Below are 19,656 nucleotides of genomic sequence, written 5' to 3'. Positions count from 1 at the left end.
CCGGGTGCCTTTTTTGTGTTTATCTTCAACAATTTCTCCTCCACTTTACTCTCAGTTATTACAAGATTATCTAGATTATTGCCAGAGATGAATACACTTCTGGCATTCCCCTGGCTGAATAACTCCTCATGTGTGAATGTCAATGCAAAATATTCATTTAGTTTGTTAGCTACCTGAGCAGGATCATCAACAGTTGAACCATTGATATCAAGTGGACTAATCTGATTCATCCCCTTCCTTCTATAGTTTACATAAGTAAAGAACTCTTTGCTGTTTTTCTTTGCATCCCTTGCCAAAGATTTCCTATAATCTGCCTTCGCTTGCCTAACTTCCTTTATAACTTGGTTACAGATCGCTTTATACCTATCCTAGGCTTCTGTGTCACGTGTTAATTTATATGTATCCCATGCATTTTTATTCTCTCCCATACGTCTCATTAGTTGTCATTTGTCACAATGTCTCATTTGTAACCATTAAAAATATTTTAAAACAAATATTTTCTTGTTCCATGACGGGGGCCCCCTCCACCAACTCATGAAATCCCGAACATTTTGCTTTCTAGGATGCCACAATTTGCAATAGAAGCACTGTAAGAATCACTCACACCTCTGCCTGCAGCTGCTGTTTATCCATTAGTCTGTGTTCCCCTTCTCCTGACTAGCAGTTTACTTTCCACCTAACAGTGATTCAATAGCATCAGAAAATATTTTTGCACCACTTCTATTTAAGTGTATCCCATTCCTGCAAAAATTTTAAGTTAAAACTCAAATCCCAGAATCAAACTCTGGGATTTGAGTTTTAACTTAAACTTTTCATTTTATAATACAAATTAGTAAATTTTCTATTCTAAAAGTTTCTATTCTAGGATTATCCTAAAAATCACCTATGTAGGAATTAAAAATGCTGCATATAGTGACCTCTCTAAACTATCGGTTTTGAGTAGTCACATGATTTATCACATTAAGCAGGGTTTACTCTATAAAACAACAAAGATTTCAAGAAATACTGATAAAAAATATTAATTATATTTAATAAATTGATAAATGGATACTTACTCTCTTTTGCTTGTACTATCAAGTCATTCCTGTTAATAGCATTAAATGCTTCATATAAAACATTTAAGTCTGCACTTTTTATTTTATTATTTTCATAAAGCCAAATGAAAACGTCTTCTGCTGTATTCACTTCATTTTCATTATATTCAAATATTCTACATAGGTTGAGAACCTCTCTATCGTCCAGTTCATCACAAATGTTAAAGAGACCCTTCCTGGAAAAAGAAAAATAAATAAATACAGTAAAAGAACATCTGATTTTATAAAACAGATTTACAGAAGAAGGGAAGTTATGAATCACTTCTTACGATTAAAGTGCAATCCTATATTTTAATTTTTCAAAAATAGTTTACTTTTTAAGCAAAAAATAAAAATTGAAATCCATATTTAATTCTACTGAAGTAGCACAAAATAGATATACTTTCATAAATTAAAAAAGTTAAAATATTGGTCCTTTAGGTTGTCACAGACATTCTCTCAAATATGCCAGACAAGCTGTACTTGCTACCTGGGAGTCTAAAACGCTGATGGAACTGATACTCGGGTGACACTCAAGTCAAGTGAACCCAATTTCGGCAAAGTCCGGATGGTCTGTGATAGCCAAATCCTGTGCTTGCACCTTCACGATGGTGGGACCAACGTAAGCAGGGGTCAGGGTGTGGCGTCCACACCACATGGAGGAATGCCGCCCCTCTATGTTACCAGGCAGTACTAGGTGGTAGATGACTCTCATCAACTGGTGAAATACCACCACTTTGCTTACTGGAGGCTTGAAGTGGTGGAACTCATGTTTAATCTCTAGAGCTAAGTTCCGGTCAACCCCTCCCTATCTCTTCCATCATGCAGTATGATTGATGACTTTTGAGGTTATCATGAACGTCGTGGCAAGATCCAATATTCCTTACATTTCGAGGGTACAGCTCTAAAACGGTGTTCGCAGGCCGGCCGCTAGTTAGTACACCGGACCAAACATATTGGTAACTCTCTAGGAGGCTTCCGGATCAGCTAGTTTATAATCTTGCTACCTCTATTCTGCCAGATAGTGACTGGAGGAAGTCCGAGTAGTGTGTATGAGGGGAGCATTGTTGAGGCCACGCTATGTCAAGGATCTGGGTATATTCTTACCATGTGTACATCATATCCAAAAATTTCATTACTTCATACAGCATGTCCCACCCACTTTTTATTACTATTGAATACACCATGAATTGTCAAACTAATAGAGCAAGCTTATCTGCAAAAAGATCTAAACCTCCCAAGCACTTCCTAATTCATTTCACAAATATACGTGGTCTCAATTCTAATCTCAACGATGTCCATTTCCACTTTCAGTCTGCCAAACCCCATGTACTTTTTCTGACAGAATCTCAGTTATCGGTTGATTCAACTACTGCTCATCTCAGATGCACAAATTATTTGCTGAATGATTCCTTTCGCCTCAAAGGTGGTATTTGTGCATATGTCCGTTCTGATATTCCCTGTCAGAGACTTGGCAATTTGGAATCTACTCTCTTTGATCTTCTCTGGCTTAAAATCTCTCTACCTCATTGTGTCAAATTAATCTCTTGTCTCTACCGTTCTCCCAACTCCACTAATCACTTGGAGCTCTTTGACTTCCTCTCTTTGCAACTTGACTTTCTCAGTCCAACTTTCCTAACAGTGAGGTAATTTTCCTTGGTGATTTTAACGTTCACAACTCCAGCTGACTTCCGTTTTCTAGTCACACCGACCCAGCAGGTCGAGATGCTGAGGCTTTTGCAATTACTAATGACCTAGCACAGATTGTTCATTTACCTACAAGAATACCAGACAATCCTAATCATACAGCCAATACGCTTGATCTTTTTCTCACAAACAACCCTTCTAAGTACAAGGTTGAAGTGAGAGGTCCTTTAGGCACTTCAGATCACAACTTGGTGATTGTCTCTTCTCCAATGGAACCTTTATCTCATGGCTATTCCCAACCTCGTATTGTTTGGCATTACAAGAATGCAAAATGGGATGACCTGCGAGACTTCTTTTCTTCTTTTCCTTGGTCTGATTACTGTTTCAAAACTTCTGATGTCAACGTTTGCTCAGATCGTGTCAGTGAAATTATTCTTGCAGGAATGGAATCCTTTATCCCACACTCCACTTTAAAATCTCGTCCTTTATCTAAACCTTGGTTTTCCCATAAATGTGCTAAGACTGTTGTTCTTCTCTTGAACAGCCTTATAATAATTGCAATAACAGCCTTATTGTAATTGGCTGTTTCTAATTCTTCAGTTTCATTTTCTGCCTACACCAAAGCTCGCAACAATTGTAAAGCAGTTATTAATCAATCCAAACTAGAGTTTGAACAGGCTAAAAGTCGAAAACTTGCTTCTTGCCCTAATGGTAGCCGAGCATTCTGGTCTCTTGCCAAAGCTATTGGCTGCAACTTTTGCCCATCTTTGCTCCCACCTCTGTCCAAATCAGATGGTTCTATTGTCACTTCAGCCAAGGATAAAGCTGACCTGCTAGCATTCCATTTTTCTTCCAGCTCATGTATTGATGATCTTGGTAAAAAACCTCCCACCATTCCCAACACGCTCCATTCAATGCCTCCTGTGGTGTTCCGTAAAAAGGATATCAGAAGGATTTTGATGAATCTTGATGATCACAACTTGGTGATTGTCTAAGAAAGCTCCAGGTCCTGATGGTATTTCTTCACTTATTCTCAAAACCTGTGCTCCTGAACTTACTCCTATTCTTTGCCACCTTTTTTCACTCTCTTATTCCAAAGGTGTTTTTCCTTCTGCTTGGAAATTTGCTCTTATCCAGCCCATCCCTAAAAAGGGTGACAAATCCCTCCCATCCAATTATTGTCCCATTGCAATTACTTTTACTCTTTCTAAAGTAATGGAGAATTCAATTAACTGCCAACTCTTAAACTACCTAGAAACCTTCCGTCTGATCAACGATCGCCAGTATGGATTCCGTCAGTGTCAATCCACTGGTGATATTCTGGCTTATGTTGCCCATTTATGGACTAATTCAATGGAAAGGTTCGGTGAAACACAAGTAGTTGCTCTTGACATCTCAAAGGCTTTTGATCATGTTTGGCATAAAGGTCTTCTAAACAGCTTCCATCTTATGGTTTGCCAACTGTTTTTAGTAATTGGTTATCCAGTTTTCTCTCTGATCGCTCACTGAGGGTGATGGTAGATGGCTCTCCATCTTCTAACTTCTCCACTAATGCCGGTGTCCCCCAAGGTTCAGTTCTTTCCCCCACTCTTTTCCTCTTGTATATTAATGACTTTCTTCCATTGACTGGAAATCCTATCCATAGTTTTGCTGATGATAGCACATTGAATTCCACTTTCCATTTTGAGAAACCTTGTCCTGCTCAATCAGCTTCAACTTCTCGAAAATCTGCTACCAATTCCTTAAATGCCGATCTTCAGGTAATTCTCCAATGGGGCAAAGACAACTTAGTTGATTTCAACCCTTCTAAAACTCAGTCTTGTCTTATATCTCGCAAAAAGGATTCTTCTGCTCCTATTCTTATCTTTAGTGACACTACGATTTCTAGGCAAAATGATATATCTCTTTTGGGGATTACCCTGACTGCTAATCTCTCTCTTTGGCACAAGCACATTAAAAATATTGCTTCCTCTACATCTAAAAAACTTGGTTTTCTCTTTCGCTCTCGGTGTTACTTTTCTTCCAAACAGCTGCTCACTCTGTATAAATTGCAAATCCGCCCTGCTATGGAATATTGTTCCCACATCTGGGGTGGTGCCTCCAAAACCTCTCTCAGGCTTCTAGATTCCATTCAGAAGAGGGAAGTTAGATTAACTAATGATTCATCTCTAACAGAGTCTCTCCACTCGCTTTCTCATAGACGTACTGTTTCTGATGCCTCTTCTACAGATACTTCCATGGGCACTGTTCTTCTGAATTGGCTTCTATAATTCTCGCTCTCTCTTTCAAAACAGTCCAAACACGTGCTGCCACCAGCCAACATCCATTTACTGTAAAACTTCAAACCCACAGAACCAACTTTTCTCTTCCTCATTTATTCATTCAACTGCCGTTTTCTGGAACAACCTTCCTTCATACGTATTTCATGAATATTACAATCTAAAGGAGTTCAAGTCCAATGTCAACAACTATCTTCTTTCGTCTTCTCATCCTTCAACCCAAGCACGGTACTAAGTACTATAGGTTCTAATACCTCTCGTGTTTGGGGTTCACATAAAAAAAATATATATATATAATTACTTGTAATACAATTATTTTTTTTAAAATCAAAATTAACTCAATGCTGTGACTTTCTCAACATTGAAACTTAAAATCTGCAGCCAATCAACATGAGATACTGAAGCTGATAAATTGCCAATATTTAATTTTTGTTTAGCAATATTCTAAATAGAGGGTGGGGGGGAAACATTTTTTTTTTTTTGAAATCTTTGCAATTCAATAAAGCAAGGGAATTCAAAAAATATACTGATAAATACTGTATTCACCTGCATATTTTATACTCCCATCTCCACATTTGCAATTAATTTATGTCTTAAAAATGAGGCAAAAAATATACAAGATATTCACAGTACACAGAAATTTAAATGTTTCAAACAATGTTAACATTTGCAATTTAGTTAATTAACCTATTTTCTGTAAGACAAAATAAGATAAAATAAATTAATGTAAAATGAAACAAAATATTATGAATATTTTGTTTGCAAGCCCCATATCCACATAAAACCAATGTCAAATACATATACTGAGATGCAGAAAACATTCCTCATCCTCACACTTATCCAATTAGAAAGTTTCATTGCTGCTATTGCTGCCTAAGGGCCAATGCTCACCTTTTGGTACCACCACTGTAATTCTTTAAATCAAGATTTTTAGATTTATGTATAACATAATCCTCTTTTAGCAGCCTAATAATTTTGATATCATCATCATCATCCAACTCTTGTTTTACCAGTGGATATACAGCTCATGACAATGCAAAACAATCCTGCTGGACTAACGTTTGCCATTTTCCTTGCTACTATTCAATTTCCTGTGAGATCTTTAGCCATAGTAAGCTCTCTATCCTTTGATGCTTGCTTGCTTACCACCATCAATCCACCTTCATCTTGGTATATCTTGATATTGCCAAGGGGGGATGTCTTTCTGTGTGCTCGATGTCAAGGGTGTGAGGATATTAGGTAACAACTCAGTATATTGTTATGAGCCTTTATAAGAGCTTGAAGGGCAGGGTAGATGCCCTCGAAGGAATTAAGTTGGACCCATCAACCTCACAGCTATCCACATAAATGCCAGAGCTTGCACTTGATCATTGGGCAACACAGCAGCAACCCTCAGGGCAAAATACGCTGGTCCCACAGCAGCTAATTGTTGTCAGTGAATCTATTTTCAGGGAAATGGGAAATATATTGTGCAAAAAGGATAGGTGGAATAGGACCAGGGTATGTCTGCCAGAGGCAAAGTTGATGATGTAGAGCAAATAACATCCTTTAAGAAAACAAAAGGTGATATTGTTGTACACAGTGGCACTAATGACATCAATAGGAGGATATCTGCAGACATACTTAACAAGTACAGGGCAATGTTCAGAAAAAGTCAAGAGTCAGGATTAAATTTGAAAGTGTCCACAATTCTGCTAAGACATGATAGGAGGGAGTATATGATGAGATCTTTATCAATCAATTTGGCCCTGGAGAGATTGTGCAAGAATAATGAGGTAGAATTTTTCTCAGCATCATCTGTGCTTGTTAACAGGAGAGACTGCTTCTACAGGGATAGGAGACACTTAAACAGAAATGGAGCAGGAATATTTGCTGATGCTACTGAGGCAGTGTTAGGCTGGTTGGGGTATGGGGAAATACACGCACTAATAAATCAACAATATCTGTAGACAGAGGTGAAAGTGATTCTTGCACTGCTTGTATTAGAATAAGCAACAGTCTTGAAAGCAAGGTGCTAGAGATTTCAAAACTGTTGGGAGTCATCATGAAACAAGTAAATACATGGGCTGTGTTAAGTTAATTAAGAATAAAAACAGGTGCATGCATGCATACTTGCATTTACACCAATGCTAGGAGTATAGTAAAAAATTTGAAGTGCTGGTCAACACATAAAATGTGGATATTGTTGGATTTTCGAGATGTGGTGTTACCAATGTCTCAATAACATGTGCAAAATTTCATTCATTTCCTGATAGTAATTTTTTTTACAGGTCTGAAGTGACCATGGCGACGGAAAGTGTGAGTTTTTCCAAAGTTGAGAAGAGAGCCATCATCAAGTACCTCTTCTCCAAGAAATTTATGACGAATTGAAACAAACAACGGCCAAGGAGTGCCCTTCATACAGCACAGTGAAATCGTGGGTGGTGGATTTCAGGAGGGGGAGAAAAAGCACAGAAGGTGAGGAAAGACCAGGAATACCCAGGATCATAGTGACTGTGGAAATTGTCGATAGTGTCCACGACCTGATCCTTGCAGACAGGAGGACGGGTCTGCAATGAGTAGCAGACACCCTAGGCATCAGTTTGGAGCGGACACCCTAGGCATCAGTTTATCAGATATAAGGGATGCAGAATTTGAAGATGGGGAGTACAATGTATACAAGTTCAAGGTGCGTTTGTTTTAATTGCGGTCTCCAGGGTTTTTCCTATATACTGCTATAGCATCAGAAAAGACAAAAAGCCAAGGTCGGCAAGTGTGTATATGTAGGTGTGTAAGTATGTGTGGGGTTATATTGAGTGTTGGCACCTGGTGACTTCGTAGCCAGGGGGCAGGGGACACCTGGTCCCCTGCCTGCCAACCTACAGTACAATGTATACAGGAAGGACACAGGATGGAGAGGGGTTTATGCCCTTAGTTAAGAAGCAGATAAAATCTAAGGCAAGGCAATGCATGCAGTTAACACTGGTGGCCAGTGCAATGTTGAGTCAGTCGGGTATGACATAAATACTGGAAAAGCAAAAATGAGAGTACGATTATGTTATAGGCCTAATGACTCATGAATACAATGAACAGAGAAATAGAGTAGGCCAGTAAATCAGAATGCCTTATAATGGGGGATTTTAACTTTACAGATAATCACTGGAACTTGTGGGTTGGTCACTCACAGACAAGCAAGACGGTTGTGGATTTACTGGATGACTTTTCTACAACAGCATGTTAGAGAGGCAACAAGAGGGAGTAATACCCTTGATCTGATTATCAGCAGTAATTATTCATGCATTAAGAATCTGCAGATATAACAATTGCTAGGTGGCAGTGATCACAGTGTATTGATTTGGAATTTATTTACAGATGTAATTACCATCAAGGTTAAAGGGAAGGGTTTTGCTTTTGTAAAGGTGGCTACAGTGGTCTCAAACAGTTTTTAAATTCTATACAGTAGGACCAACTGATGATGATGTTACAATCAACAAATTCTAAATGGGAAGTGTTCATAGAAGCTACTAGGCTTTTCATACCAACCAAGAAATCTTCAAGGTATAGGCCTAAATGGATGTCAGATGAACTGATTAAACTTGTGGCACAGAAGAAACGTTTTTGTGCATGTATTTTGAGCCTGTGTTAGATATAGAGTAGTCTGTAATCAAGTCCAAATGAGGTCAGGAAAGCGAAGGCAGATCAAGAGAAACGCTTTGGACTGTACTCACACACAACAAACTGCACATAGCTGAACTAGCATGAAAGTGGATTAAAGTAGCCATAAACCACTATTATTAATATTGCAATATGTTGAAGATGAAAAAGCCTCAAAATAGGTCTTCCTCTATTGAACCTGTTAAATGTCAAAATTAATTTCCTTCCACACTTCTTTGCTCACTGTAACAAACACTACTCTTAAGTCAAGACATAGTGAAAATTATATATACATGAACATGCAAAAAATATATGAAAAGATACCAACCAAAACTTTGATATAATGTGACCATTATTTGGTTTGGCATACTTGACAGCTGTTTTATGTTTACATGTACCAAAAATTTTTAAAGCTTTATATTTTTTTATTATAACTAACAGTTCACAAAATAACTCTGTATAATCTGTGTTTTGACTGAAATAGCTCAAAAACCTTTCAAGCACAAACTGTCCTGTTTTTCTGAAATGCTTATAACCAGAAACTGCAACTTTATCAGCTGTAAGAAAATGAATCTTTCTCAAGTCATCTTCATTAAAACATGCCTCTATAAATTTTTCTTTGATTTCTATGAGGTTTTGCCTCTGGTTACCAAGAAGATAATTATCATAACATGGCGAAGCATCTGACTGCATGACTGAAACCTAAATCAAATGAAAACAAATGCATAGTCACTAAAAATTATAAAAGAAGATAAAATAAATAATATGGTACTATCCTTTCTATAAAAGTTACTATTTGATAATAATGTGAAAATAATTCAGTCCTTCCAAGTTGAGTAGATTTCAAAAAGTTCCAAAACTGTTTTGTCTTAGCAGTAAATCTTGAAATTGCAATTTTTTATTTGTAAAAATTGCCACTCCTCATTCCACTTTCCATGGTAGTGTAGTGGCTTCACTGCTTGTCACTCATTTGGAGAGGTCTCAGTTTGAATCCCACTAGAGACTATAAGAATTCTTAAATGTCGCTTCAATGGCAGCTGTAAATACCAATTTCAGGCTACAAATAAAATTGTGCACTATGTAAAGTATGCTTGTAAACAAACTTGTACAGACATAATACACACAGCACAATATAAATCATGCGTAACAGTGTAGTGGTTTTGCTTCTTTTGTTTGGAAAGGCTTGGGTTTCTCTGTTTATAACTAGAATAATTTTTAAAGTCATCTTCAAATGAATCTATAGTTAGCCGATCTCGGGCAGAAGGATAAGAGTTTTTCCCTATGAGCTATTCCAGGTTTCTCAGCTTGCATAAGAGACATATTAGTCAACAAACACTCACTTTGCATAGACATAATATACAAAGGCACAATATGAACTAAGTTGTTGAACCGCTAAAACAACAACCACAGCAAAATGGCATTAGATGCTAAAGAACTATATAAAAAACAGAAATACCCCCTCAGCAACAAAATGAATTAATCAAAATTTACATACCGAATCCAAAAATTTGTCTAATTTGTTACTGTTAATGAATTCAGTTGAAGTTTTACTGTTAAAAAACAAAGCAATCTTGGAACTTTTTGAGATAACCATTGTACACTGTCCTTCAATTTTGACAATACCGCAGACTCTCGATTAACTGGGACACTTCAAGACTCCAAATTAAAAAAAAAACCCCATAAATCAAAAAAATTCAAGTAATAACTAGAATAGGGATAAACAGATATTTTTAAGTCGTAAATAAGCGACATTATATGTCGATTTTGGGAGATTAGTGTACCTATTATCTTTCAATCCCTGCTGTCTTCGCAGGTGTGAAACCTGCTGTTCAAAAAAAAAAAAAAAAAAAAAAAAAAAGAGACCAAATGTTCAGTTTGTTTTAGTGCGTCGCGTCGATTGTTATGTTCTGTTGCGGCGCAAAAGGACAAATTTTTTTGTTATTTATGTCAGGGATGTCGGAATTTTTATTATAGTAATTTTTTTTTTTGTTTAGAAATCGCGAAAATGATAGGTAAACGCAAAAGAGTTGCGTTTTCAGTTAAACAAAAACTTGAAATTATTCAAAAGTTTGAAAACTGTTAAAATCTCTAAAACTGTTTGAAAATCTGTTAAATCTCTAAGGAATCATTATAATAAGGATGTATCAAAATGGCCAAACAAGCATCGTGCGGAATTCAGATTTGTCAATAATAATATAGCAGCATACGTTATTAGTCATTCCCGAGTTACGTAAAACTCAACGAAGTAAGAAGTCCTGGAACGTATCTCTTACGTATGTCGAGGACTTTTGTATTTTTGGATTAACTGGGAAATCGATTATCCAGGATTTGTTTTTTACCATCTATCCCGGAAAATCGAGAGTCTACTGTATTAAGTAAAATCTAGGTTTGTAGCATTACCACAAAAAATATTTGTACAAATTGGAGCAGTGTGGTATTAGGCCTATTTCTATGGATTAACAGTTGATTGATTGAGAGAAGGCAGAGAGTGGCTATCAATGGATACTGCTCTTCTAGACAAATGTTATTTCCAAAACAGTAATCCCAGATTAGCATTAGCAGTGGCAAATGATGCAAGAAAGCATGTTTACACAGCACCAGCAAAAAAAACCCCCAACATCTCCCATTTCACCTATTCATTCCCTCCAATAGTTTCTCTAGTTTTTCCTTGAATTTATTTAAACTATCAACTTCCACAGCAACAGATGGATGGATGTTCACAATCAATTATCCACTGACTAAAAGCAAACTTATGCACGTCTATTCTGCAAATATCCTTCTCCAATTTGAATTTATGCCTACTCATATGTGTACTGTACTCTGAACAAGAGGAAGAATTCTATCAGCACTGAGCTTGCTCAATCCATTCAAAGTCAACCACCTCAATCAGATCACCCTGCAGGTACCTAGTCTCCAGACATTGCAATTTGTAAAACTGAAGCCTTTCTTGGAAAGAGCATCCCTTTGTTCTGCTCACCAAACTCATTGCTTTTTTCTGTACTCATTGCAGCAGCTCCACATCCCAACTGTTATTACACAATTCAATTGTTATTACACTCAGGATGGTGGAAAATGAAAAAGACCAGGGATTAATTGTTCAGTTAGATACTTATGAAATTCTCTGAGCAGTGCAGACACGCTGCAGCAGAGCTCATGGAGTTTTGTCTATGATATACAGGAATAATTTTGCTAGCAAGGATAAGGAGGTGATTATCCCATTGTATACAGCAATAGTTAAGCCACATCTTGGTTACTGCATGCAGATCTGGAAGTCTTATTTTAGGAGGGATGTAGTTCTGCTGGAAGAGGTTTAGAGAAGGGGCAACAAGATTGGTAAAGGGCTCTCCTACCAAGAGAGGCTTCAGTTCTACAAATTGCAATGTCTGCAGAGTGGGCATCTGCAAGATGATCTGACTGAGGTATTTAAGGCTTTCAAATTGAGTAAGCTCAGTGCTGATTGCATTCTTCCTCTTGCTTAGACTACAGACGAGGGGTAATAAATTCAAATTGAAGAATGGGTGTGGGATAGATGTGCAGAAGTATGCCTTTAGCCAGAGGGTAGTTTATTGTTGAAAGAAACTCACATCTGTTATTGTGAATGTTGATAGCTTGAATAAATTCAAGAAAGAACTAGCACTGTTGGAGGAAATGGACAGTAATGCGGGAGGGTTTGTTTTTTTGTTTTTTTTTTTGCGGATGCTGTATAAGCTTGCTTTCTTACATCACTTGCCTTCCAGGGCCAAATTTAATCAAAACATTGAGTTTATTTGTAGAAAATAAGGTATAATAGGGAGCAGAACAATTTTCTCTTCTTCAAACATCCAGTCAGCCGCTTCATACATTTAGGTGCCTCCGTAGCCAGGTGGGCAGGAGCAGCATTGCGTAGCACGTTTCTTAATTAGAACGGGGTTCGAGCCAGTGACCACCAAATACAGAGGATGCGGAAAGGTCAGGGAATGACCACCGCATATCCCGGAGCAATATGGCCTTAGTTGCTAATGCTCCTAAAAAAAACAAAAAAAAACTAAATAACAAAAATAACTTCATACATTTGTAATATTCTAATTGAATATGTCATGTGAACTTTGCGGTTTATGATTTAAATTGGTATTAGAAGGAACAAATGATGCAAGAAAGCAAGCTTATAACAGCATCAGCTAAAAAAAAAAAAAAAAATTCTCATTTCACTATCCATTCCCTCTGATACGTTGTCTAGTTCTTCCTTAAATTTATTCAAACTACTGTATCCACTTCCACAACAACACATGGAAGTCTGTTTCAACAATCAACCACCCATCATCTGCACATATATCCTGCACCCATCCATCTTCATTTAAATGTACTGTATACCCCCTCCTGTACAGTCTGCAAAAGAGGAAAAATCCCAAGTCTTAAACACCTCCATCAGAACATCTTGTAGGTGTCTAGTGCTACACATGCTATAATTTCTTGGTAAGATAAACCCTTGTTCCCCTCACCAATCTTGTTGCCCTTCTCTGTACCTGTTCCAGCTCTACATCCTCCCTAAAGTGAGGCCTCCATATCTGTATGCAGTACTCAAGATGTGGTCTGACCACTGCCTTATACAATGGAATAATCACCACTTTATCTCTGCTATCAAAATTTCTATATATCATTGATGCATGTACCACACAGCTGGTACATTATTCTGAGATTACTGCTCCCCATATGCAGTGCCTTGCATTTGTCAAGGCTAAACTTCTTCAATTGCCATTTCTCAGTCTTATTAATTTTTCTAGATCTTTTGCAGCAGCATAATTTCATTTCTGTCATTAACCACCTGACAACCTTTGTATCATCTGTAAACTTACACATTAAGCCTGATATACTTTCATCAATATAATAAATACAGAAAACAACAATGGAAAGAGCACCAAACCCTGTGGAACTCCACTAATAACATTAGTCCACAAAGAGCAGTGTCCATTCATAACTACTCTCTGCTTTCTCCCACTCAACCATCCCTTTATCCATAGCAGCAAATTGCCATTAATGTTACACTGCTCCAATTTGTACAGAAGTCTTATGTGCAACGGTATCAAAAGCTTTCCTGAAATTCAAGTATATGATATTAAAATTATTTTTTTTCATCCAGTTCTTTTGTCACTGCATCATTAACATTAGCAGAGGCATATGATGCAAGAAAGCAAGCTTATGCAGCATCAGCCAAAAAAAAAAAAAAAAAAAAAACACTCCCATTTCACCCCTCCGTTTATTCAAATACCTGTCCAGCTCGGCCTTAAATTTATTTAGGCTTTCAATTCCCGCAAACAAAAATTGAGTCTGTTCCACCAATCAACTACCCACTGGCTACAGGCAAACTTCCACACATCTATCCTACTAGATACAGCCTTTGAATTCAGAAACTATATTTAAAAATGGCTATAGTTGTAGATAACTTACTAACACTAAAAATCTAAAGTAATGATATCTCTTCCAATAGGTAGTATGACTGATTTACCAGAATTCATCTCCTGGAACAAAGAAAATCTTTTTGGGGAATTATATACCTCTGATTGCTGTTAATGTGAATTAATGCTTTAGTTATGACTAGACTCTGTATAACTGGATAATGTGAATCTTATGCTTTTGTTATTACTAGAAACTTTAACTTAAAAACATATTCAGTTGAGATTTGTAATTTTGAACACCTCTAAAAAGTTCCACCAATTCAATTTGTTTAAACTGGTTGCACATTCAGATATTGGGAAAAAAAAAAGAATAAAAATGAAAAAAAAAAAAAAAAAAAAAGGAGATAGTTCCTGTGCTAGTTTATTTATTGCCTATTGACTGTGATAACAGAATCAGTATTCAGATTCAGTTCCCTAATTAAGCATTCTGCCAAAATGCAGGCATTGTGCATCACAGGTGTAGATTGCATACGTTCAGTGGCTAATATCTATTTTATTCAGGAACAACCCTACTTCCTCTAACTGAGATTCACTTATTTCAGCTGGATTTTTTTTAGGTGAATAGCATATACCTTCTGGTTTTTGAGACGTGAAAAAACAAATATTATTAAAATATTTGACATTATAACATTCATTAATAATATTCATAGAGTACACCTGCTAATTTTAAGACTACAGCACTGTGTCCTTAGTTATTCATCCAACATAAGACAGACAAATATAGAGCTATTCAAATAAGTGAAGTTGTTTTGCTACTCAATGCACTATAAAAAGTTTTTGAAGACTAAATGCTCAAGGCATAATACGTTATGGGTTGAAATTAATTCTATAATATCGGTGTAAATACACCATAGTTTACCCATAAGCCCAACCACGCATGCAGTGCAATGGCACCGCCCAGACTCCATCCCACACTGCGACCACCCCCAACAACGAGACACCAGGCACTGCACCACTTCAAACAAACAACGCCTTTCCAGCAGAGGAGACCACTGCTGTTCACTCCCAGTGGGCACCACCACTCAGATGCATTTTGGAGCTTGTTGGCTCACTCATCAGTGGGTGGGCAGGCACCCCGGTAACACAGACATGCCACCACAGTTCTGAAGTCAATTCCACAACATGAGAGATGCCAAATGGTGAAGAAAATGATAATATTTTGAATTAACTAAATAATATCGATGCAAACACACCACATTCCACCCATAAGTTCAACTACATAATGTCCAATACATAATGATCAACATCATAACATCCAATCAAATTGATCAAACAAAATCTCCCCTTAACGAAGCAATGCTATGACTGAAGTATAACTGCACTCCTGTCTAGATGGTCTTGCATCACTTCTTTAACCAGTGACTATATTATTTTTTCTGGAACAAAAGTTAACAAGTCTGTAATTATGCATGTCACTCCTTGATCCCCTTTGTGAATTGGTGACACATTTGCACATCTCAAGTCCATGGAAACATCTCCTGAATCCAAAGATGCTCTATAATTATGGCTACGTGTTTGTTTACCTCCTTTGCTGTCTCCCTTAATATAATTGGATAGATCCCATCCACCTCAGGTACTATTTTTATGTTTAACTGCAACAATTTCTCTTCCACTTTCTTCTCAGTTATTACAAAATCATTTAGCTCCTTGTTAGAGTTTGATAAACATCTGGCATATGCCTCTCTAGAGAATTTCTCATGTGTGGATGTAGATGCAAAATACTTATTCAGTTTGTCAGTAATCTGAGCAGGATCATCAATATCAAGTAGATGAATGTGATTCATCCACTTCCTTCTAGTGTTTGCATAAGTAAAGGTCTTTTCTGCTTTTTTATGCATCCTTTGCCAAAGATTTCTCATAAGCCACCTTGGCTTGCCTTATATCCTTTGTGACTTGATTGAAGACTATATCTATCATAGGCTTCTGTATCACCTGATAATTTATATGCATCCCATGCATTTTATTTCTTTGTCAAGTATCTCATTAGCTTATCTAGCATATATTTATGTGTAATTCCTTGGGATGAAGATGAATGTCTTCCATTTAATGATCTTATGATCATTAGAAAAGTTGCAATTACTGAATGGCTCTCCTACCAGAGTTTCTAATATTGCAGCTGAACGTTGGTACTGTCACACTGGTAAAAAATATTGATATTTTATATCACCCATTTATGCAATTGCCTGTGTAATGAACATTTACACGAATTGGATGTGTTGGGACAAATAGTTCTTTTGTGTTCAGTATGATACTCTTCAATTCGGAAGATACAACAAGAACAATTTAAATTGTTTTTTCATAAAAATTATATAAATCAACAATTAAATTCGGTGCTCTTCAAATACAAGTCTACAAAACTGTCCAGACAATATTAAAATGTGATAAAATACTCAAAACTTTAAGAAAACATCAATATAAAATGTATACTCATCTGTTCAGCAAATTTCAGGTTGACAATTATTTTTTGCCCCTTCTGTAAGGTATGTGCAGTTAATGAAGAAGCAAGGAGCCTTACTAGGAAAGCAGTCAAGGTTGGATTCAGACTATTATGGGAGGTGAGGGGATCAGCAGTAATATAATGTTAATAATATGTGCAACTGACAGTCTTCGTCTTCCAGTCACATAGTTCCCTGGGGAGCTGTTGTGGCCACTAACAAAATCCTCCAACTGCATGGATCATATGCTATACAAGCAGCATCGCAAAATGTCAGGCCCAAAAGTTCACTGATCCCATCCATCCACCTAGTTGCAGGTCTTCCTTTAACAGCAGTTTTTGGAGTTGGTTTTGTTATGGTCTCTGTGGCATCAGATAACGTGGTGGTATGCCATTGCCTACCACATGGCCGATTTTGAAAGGGGCCAGCTTTCATCATAGGAAGAGGCATCATGCATCCCACGATATGCTCTTGAAGAGGAAAGGTGACTACAGCAGAGCCCCACTTAGTGCAGATGGCTGATTACAACTGGTTTTCACCTGGTTTCCAGAGGTGGTCTGACTGTATTATATCATCCTTCAATATTTCTATATTGATAGTAGTTTCTATATTGATAACTGACAGTAAGTGAATTAATATCATAAATTTAATAGCTCAGTATTTCAATTCTCTAATAAAAATGAAGAATGACATGAAACAGCAATACAACAGAACCTCTACTGAATAGAACATTGCTGATAACTTAAATAACATTGCTGATAACTTAAATAACATCTGATTAAACTTATAGTTATTGCATTTTAACAAAATCAAAATTTATTGTTTAAAAAATCACAATATTTTGTTATTGAGTAATATTGTATTATGATTACAAAAATATTTTGTTCTATTTGGTAACAAAAGGGTAGGTTTGTTACACCATTAATTCAGGGCAGATTCCAGCAAACAACTGTGGCTGTAGGCAATACTGTACACTAAAGATTACGGACACCATTCTATGCTTGAGTCCATCTCAAGTTAGTGGCATAACTAACCTAACCTTTTTTGACTGACCGAATATGAAAGGCATTAAGGAGCATGAAGTATCAAAATTGTTAGTCTACTAAAAATGTAGGTCAGGTTTACCTGCCTGTATATTGTATTCCTGTTGGCTGTAGTCGTTTGTGAAATGGCATTCTCCATAACACAAAATCATGGTGATTAATCTACATAAGCAAACGGCAGGCAGAGATAGACCCACCTATCACTTGTAGTTGCAAAGATTAATGGGATTGCACCTCATATTCTAAAGTTTAACCACTCTTTGTATTTCATTTTGTTTCAAATATAAACGTTTTCATAAAATTTCTCTTTTTTGCTATTTGTGTCCTAATGCCATATAAATTAATACACATTACTGGACTGTTAATAAATTTGTTTTTATGAGTTATGATCTGAATATATTTAAGTATAACTAAATTCTATAATTCGGGCTTTTTACAAATTCTGACTAATTCTACCCCCCCCCCTTTGGTTAAAATGATGAAGTTCTACTATATTGTTAATACTTTGATTTTAGCAAATCTCTTGATACAGTTTCATAACGATTATTTTTGTGATTTAATTAGTAAGTAGCGTATTAGCCAATCTGATAAATGCTAGGAATGTATCTATGCTGTCAAGTGGTTCCTCAAGGTGCAATGTCAATAGTTGTCCAAGCGCACATTGAACCAAAGTAGTAACATCTTACTACTCTCTCTGCTTCGAACCATTTCCTGTCCTTCCCCGAGTTAATGCCTAATGCGCATATGCAGAATTTCCACCTTTAGAGTGGATGTGAAAATCTAATAATAAAATCTTAAAAATCTAATTTTTAATAAATAATATGCATGGGAACGAACAATAGGTATAGCTACTACAGTCCCACTCCCTACAATATCTACTTTATCACATAAAATGTTTCTTGTCAAGTTGATATACATTTGAGTAAAGGCAACTAACCTGATAAATTCATTCGTTTATGTGTAAAAAAAAAAAAAAAAAATCTCAATTACCCCCAGAGAGAGAGAGAGTCAGAAGTAGAAGGGAGTCATCAAGAAAGAGAAGAATGATGATATTCAGCTCAGGACCCTGGGTGTGCCAAGAGCATACTCACCAGATGTGAGCCCCTGGGGTTATACATAAATTTAAAAACTTTAAAAAATGAATAACCACTAGTATAGAACAACGTTTTTTTTTTTTTTGTTTGTAATCAGTATAGGCTGCACAGAGTAGTATTTACTAAAAAATTGGTTATAAATTTAATGACCAAGGAGCTAAACGAATTATTCACTCTCCAATAAAAGAGATTAACTTTTGAGTTCGTTATAAAAAGAAGTCTTTAAATAAAATAATCACATTAGGCCAACCGAATATTTTTCTTCATCTGCCATGCATTGTGTATTATGCCGGTAAATTGCTTGTGTTCTATGGTCGATTTGCTTGTTTTGCTGGACGAAACACTCGAGTTGATGGGGGGGGGGGGGAAACCTTGCTGTCTACGCCTGAGACTGACTCACTCAGACAAAGAGTGAAAAAAGCCCATTAAAGTTCCTCATGTAGTAGTAGAAGTAGTAGTAGTAGTAGTAGCATGTGATGCAAGAAAGCAAATGTATGAGCCTATGCAGCATCAGCCAAAAAAAAAAATCACACCATTCCCTCCAAATGCCTGTCCACTTCCTCCTTAAATTTATTCAACCTATCAGCTTCTACAACGAGAGATGGAAGAATATTCAAGCAATTAACCACCCACTGGCTAAAGGCTAATTTCCGCATATCTATTCTACATCTGTCCTTTCTTAATTTGAATTTATGCACCCTTAGGTTCGTAATCTGAACAAGTGGAAGGATCCTATCAGAATTAAGCGTGCTCAACCCATTCAAGGCCTTATACACCTGAATCAGATCACCGCGCAGGTGCCTAGTCTCCAGCCACTGCAATTTGCAGAACTTAAGCCTCTCTGGTAAGAGGATCCCTTCATTCCGTTCACCTATCTTGTTGCCCTTCCCTGTACACGCTCAAGTAAATCTACATCCTTCCTAAAATGAGGCCTACAGATCTGTACGCAGTACTCAAGGCGTGGCCTGACCATTGCCTTATACAGAGGGACAATCACCTCCTTTTCCCTGCTAGCAAAAT

At 36.9% G+C, this 19,656-nt stretch overlaps 1 protein-coding gene across 1 annotated transcript in view; it reads right to left on the bottom strand.

Moving 5' to 3' along the window:
* Nucleotides 1–18,389, bottom strand: part of LOC150075763 (caspase-3-like) — an 81,995-nt gene extending 63,606 nt beyond the window's left edge. The window contains exons 1-3 of the mRNA XM_090387874.1: nt 17,625–18,389; nt 9,126–9,334; nt 1,056–1,270 (exon numbers count right to left, since the gene is read on the bottom strand). Of these exons, the coding sequence (XP_090244000.1) occupies nt 1,056–1,270; nt 9,126–9,334; nt 17,625–17,681 (481 nt within the window). The 5' untranslated portion in view covers nt 17,682–18,389. The remainder of the gene's footprint in view (nt 1–1,055; nt 1,271–9,125; nt 9,335–17,624) is intronic.
* Between the last annotated feature and the right edge of the window lie 1,267 nt (nt 18,390–19,656).

The sequence above is a fragment of the Mastigoproctus giganteus genome, chromosome 13 (assembly GCF_048544385.1).
Source record: "Mastigoproctus giganteus isolate SK-2022 chromosome 13, ASM4854438v1, whole genome shotgun sequence".
Taxonomy (NCBI): Eukaryota; Metazoa; Arthropoda; class Arachnida; order Uropygi; family Thelyphonidae; genus Mastigoproctus; species Mastigoproctus giganteus.
The sequence above is the reverse complement of the archived record's forward strand: the minus strand, read 5'-3'. Positions and strand labels throughout refer to the sequence as shown.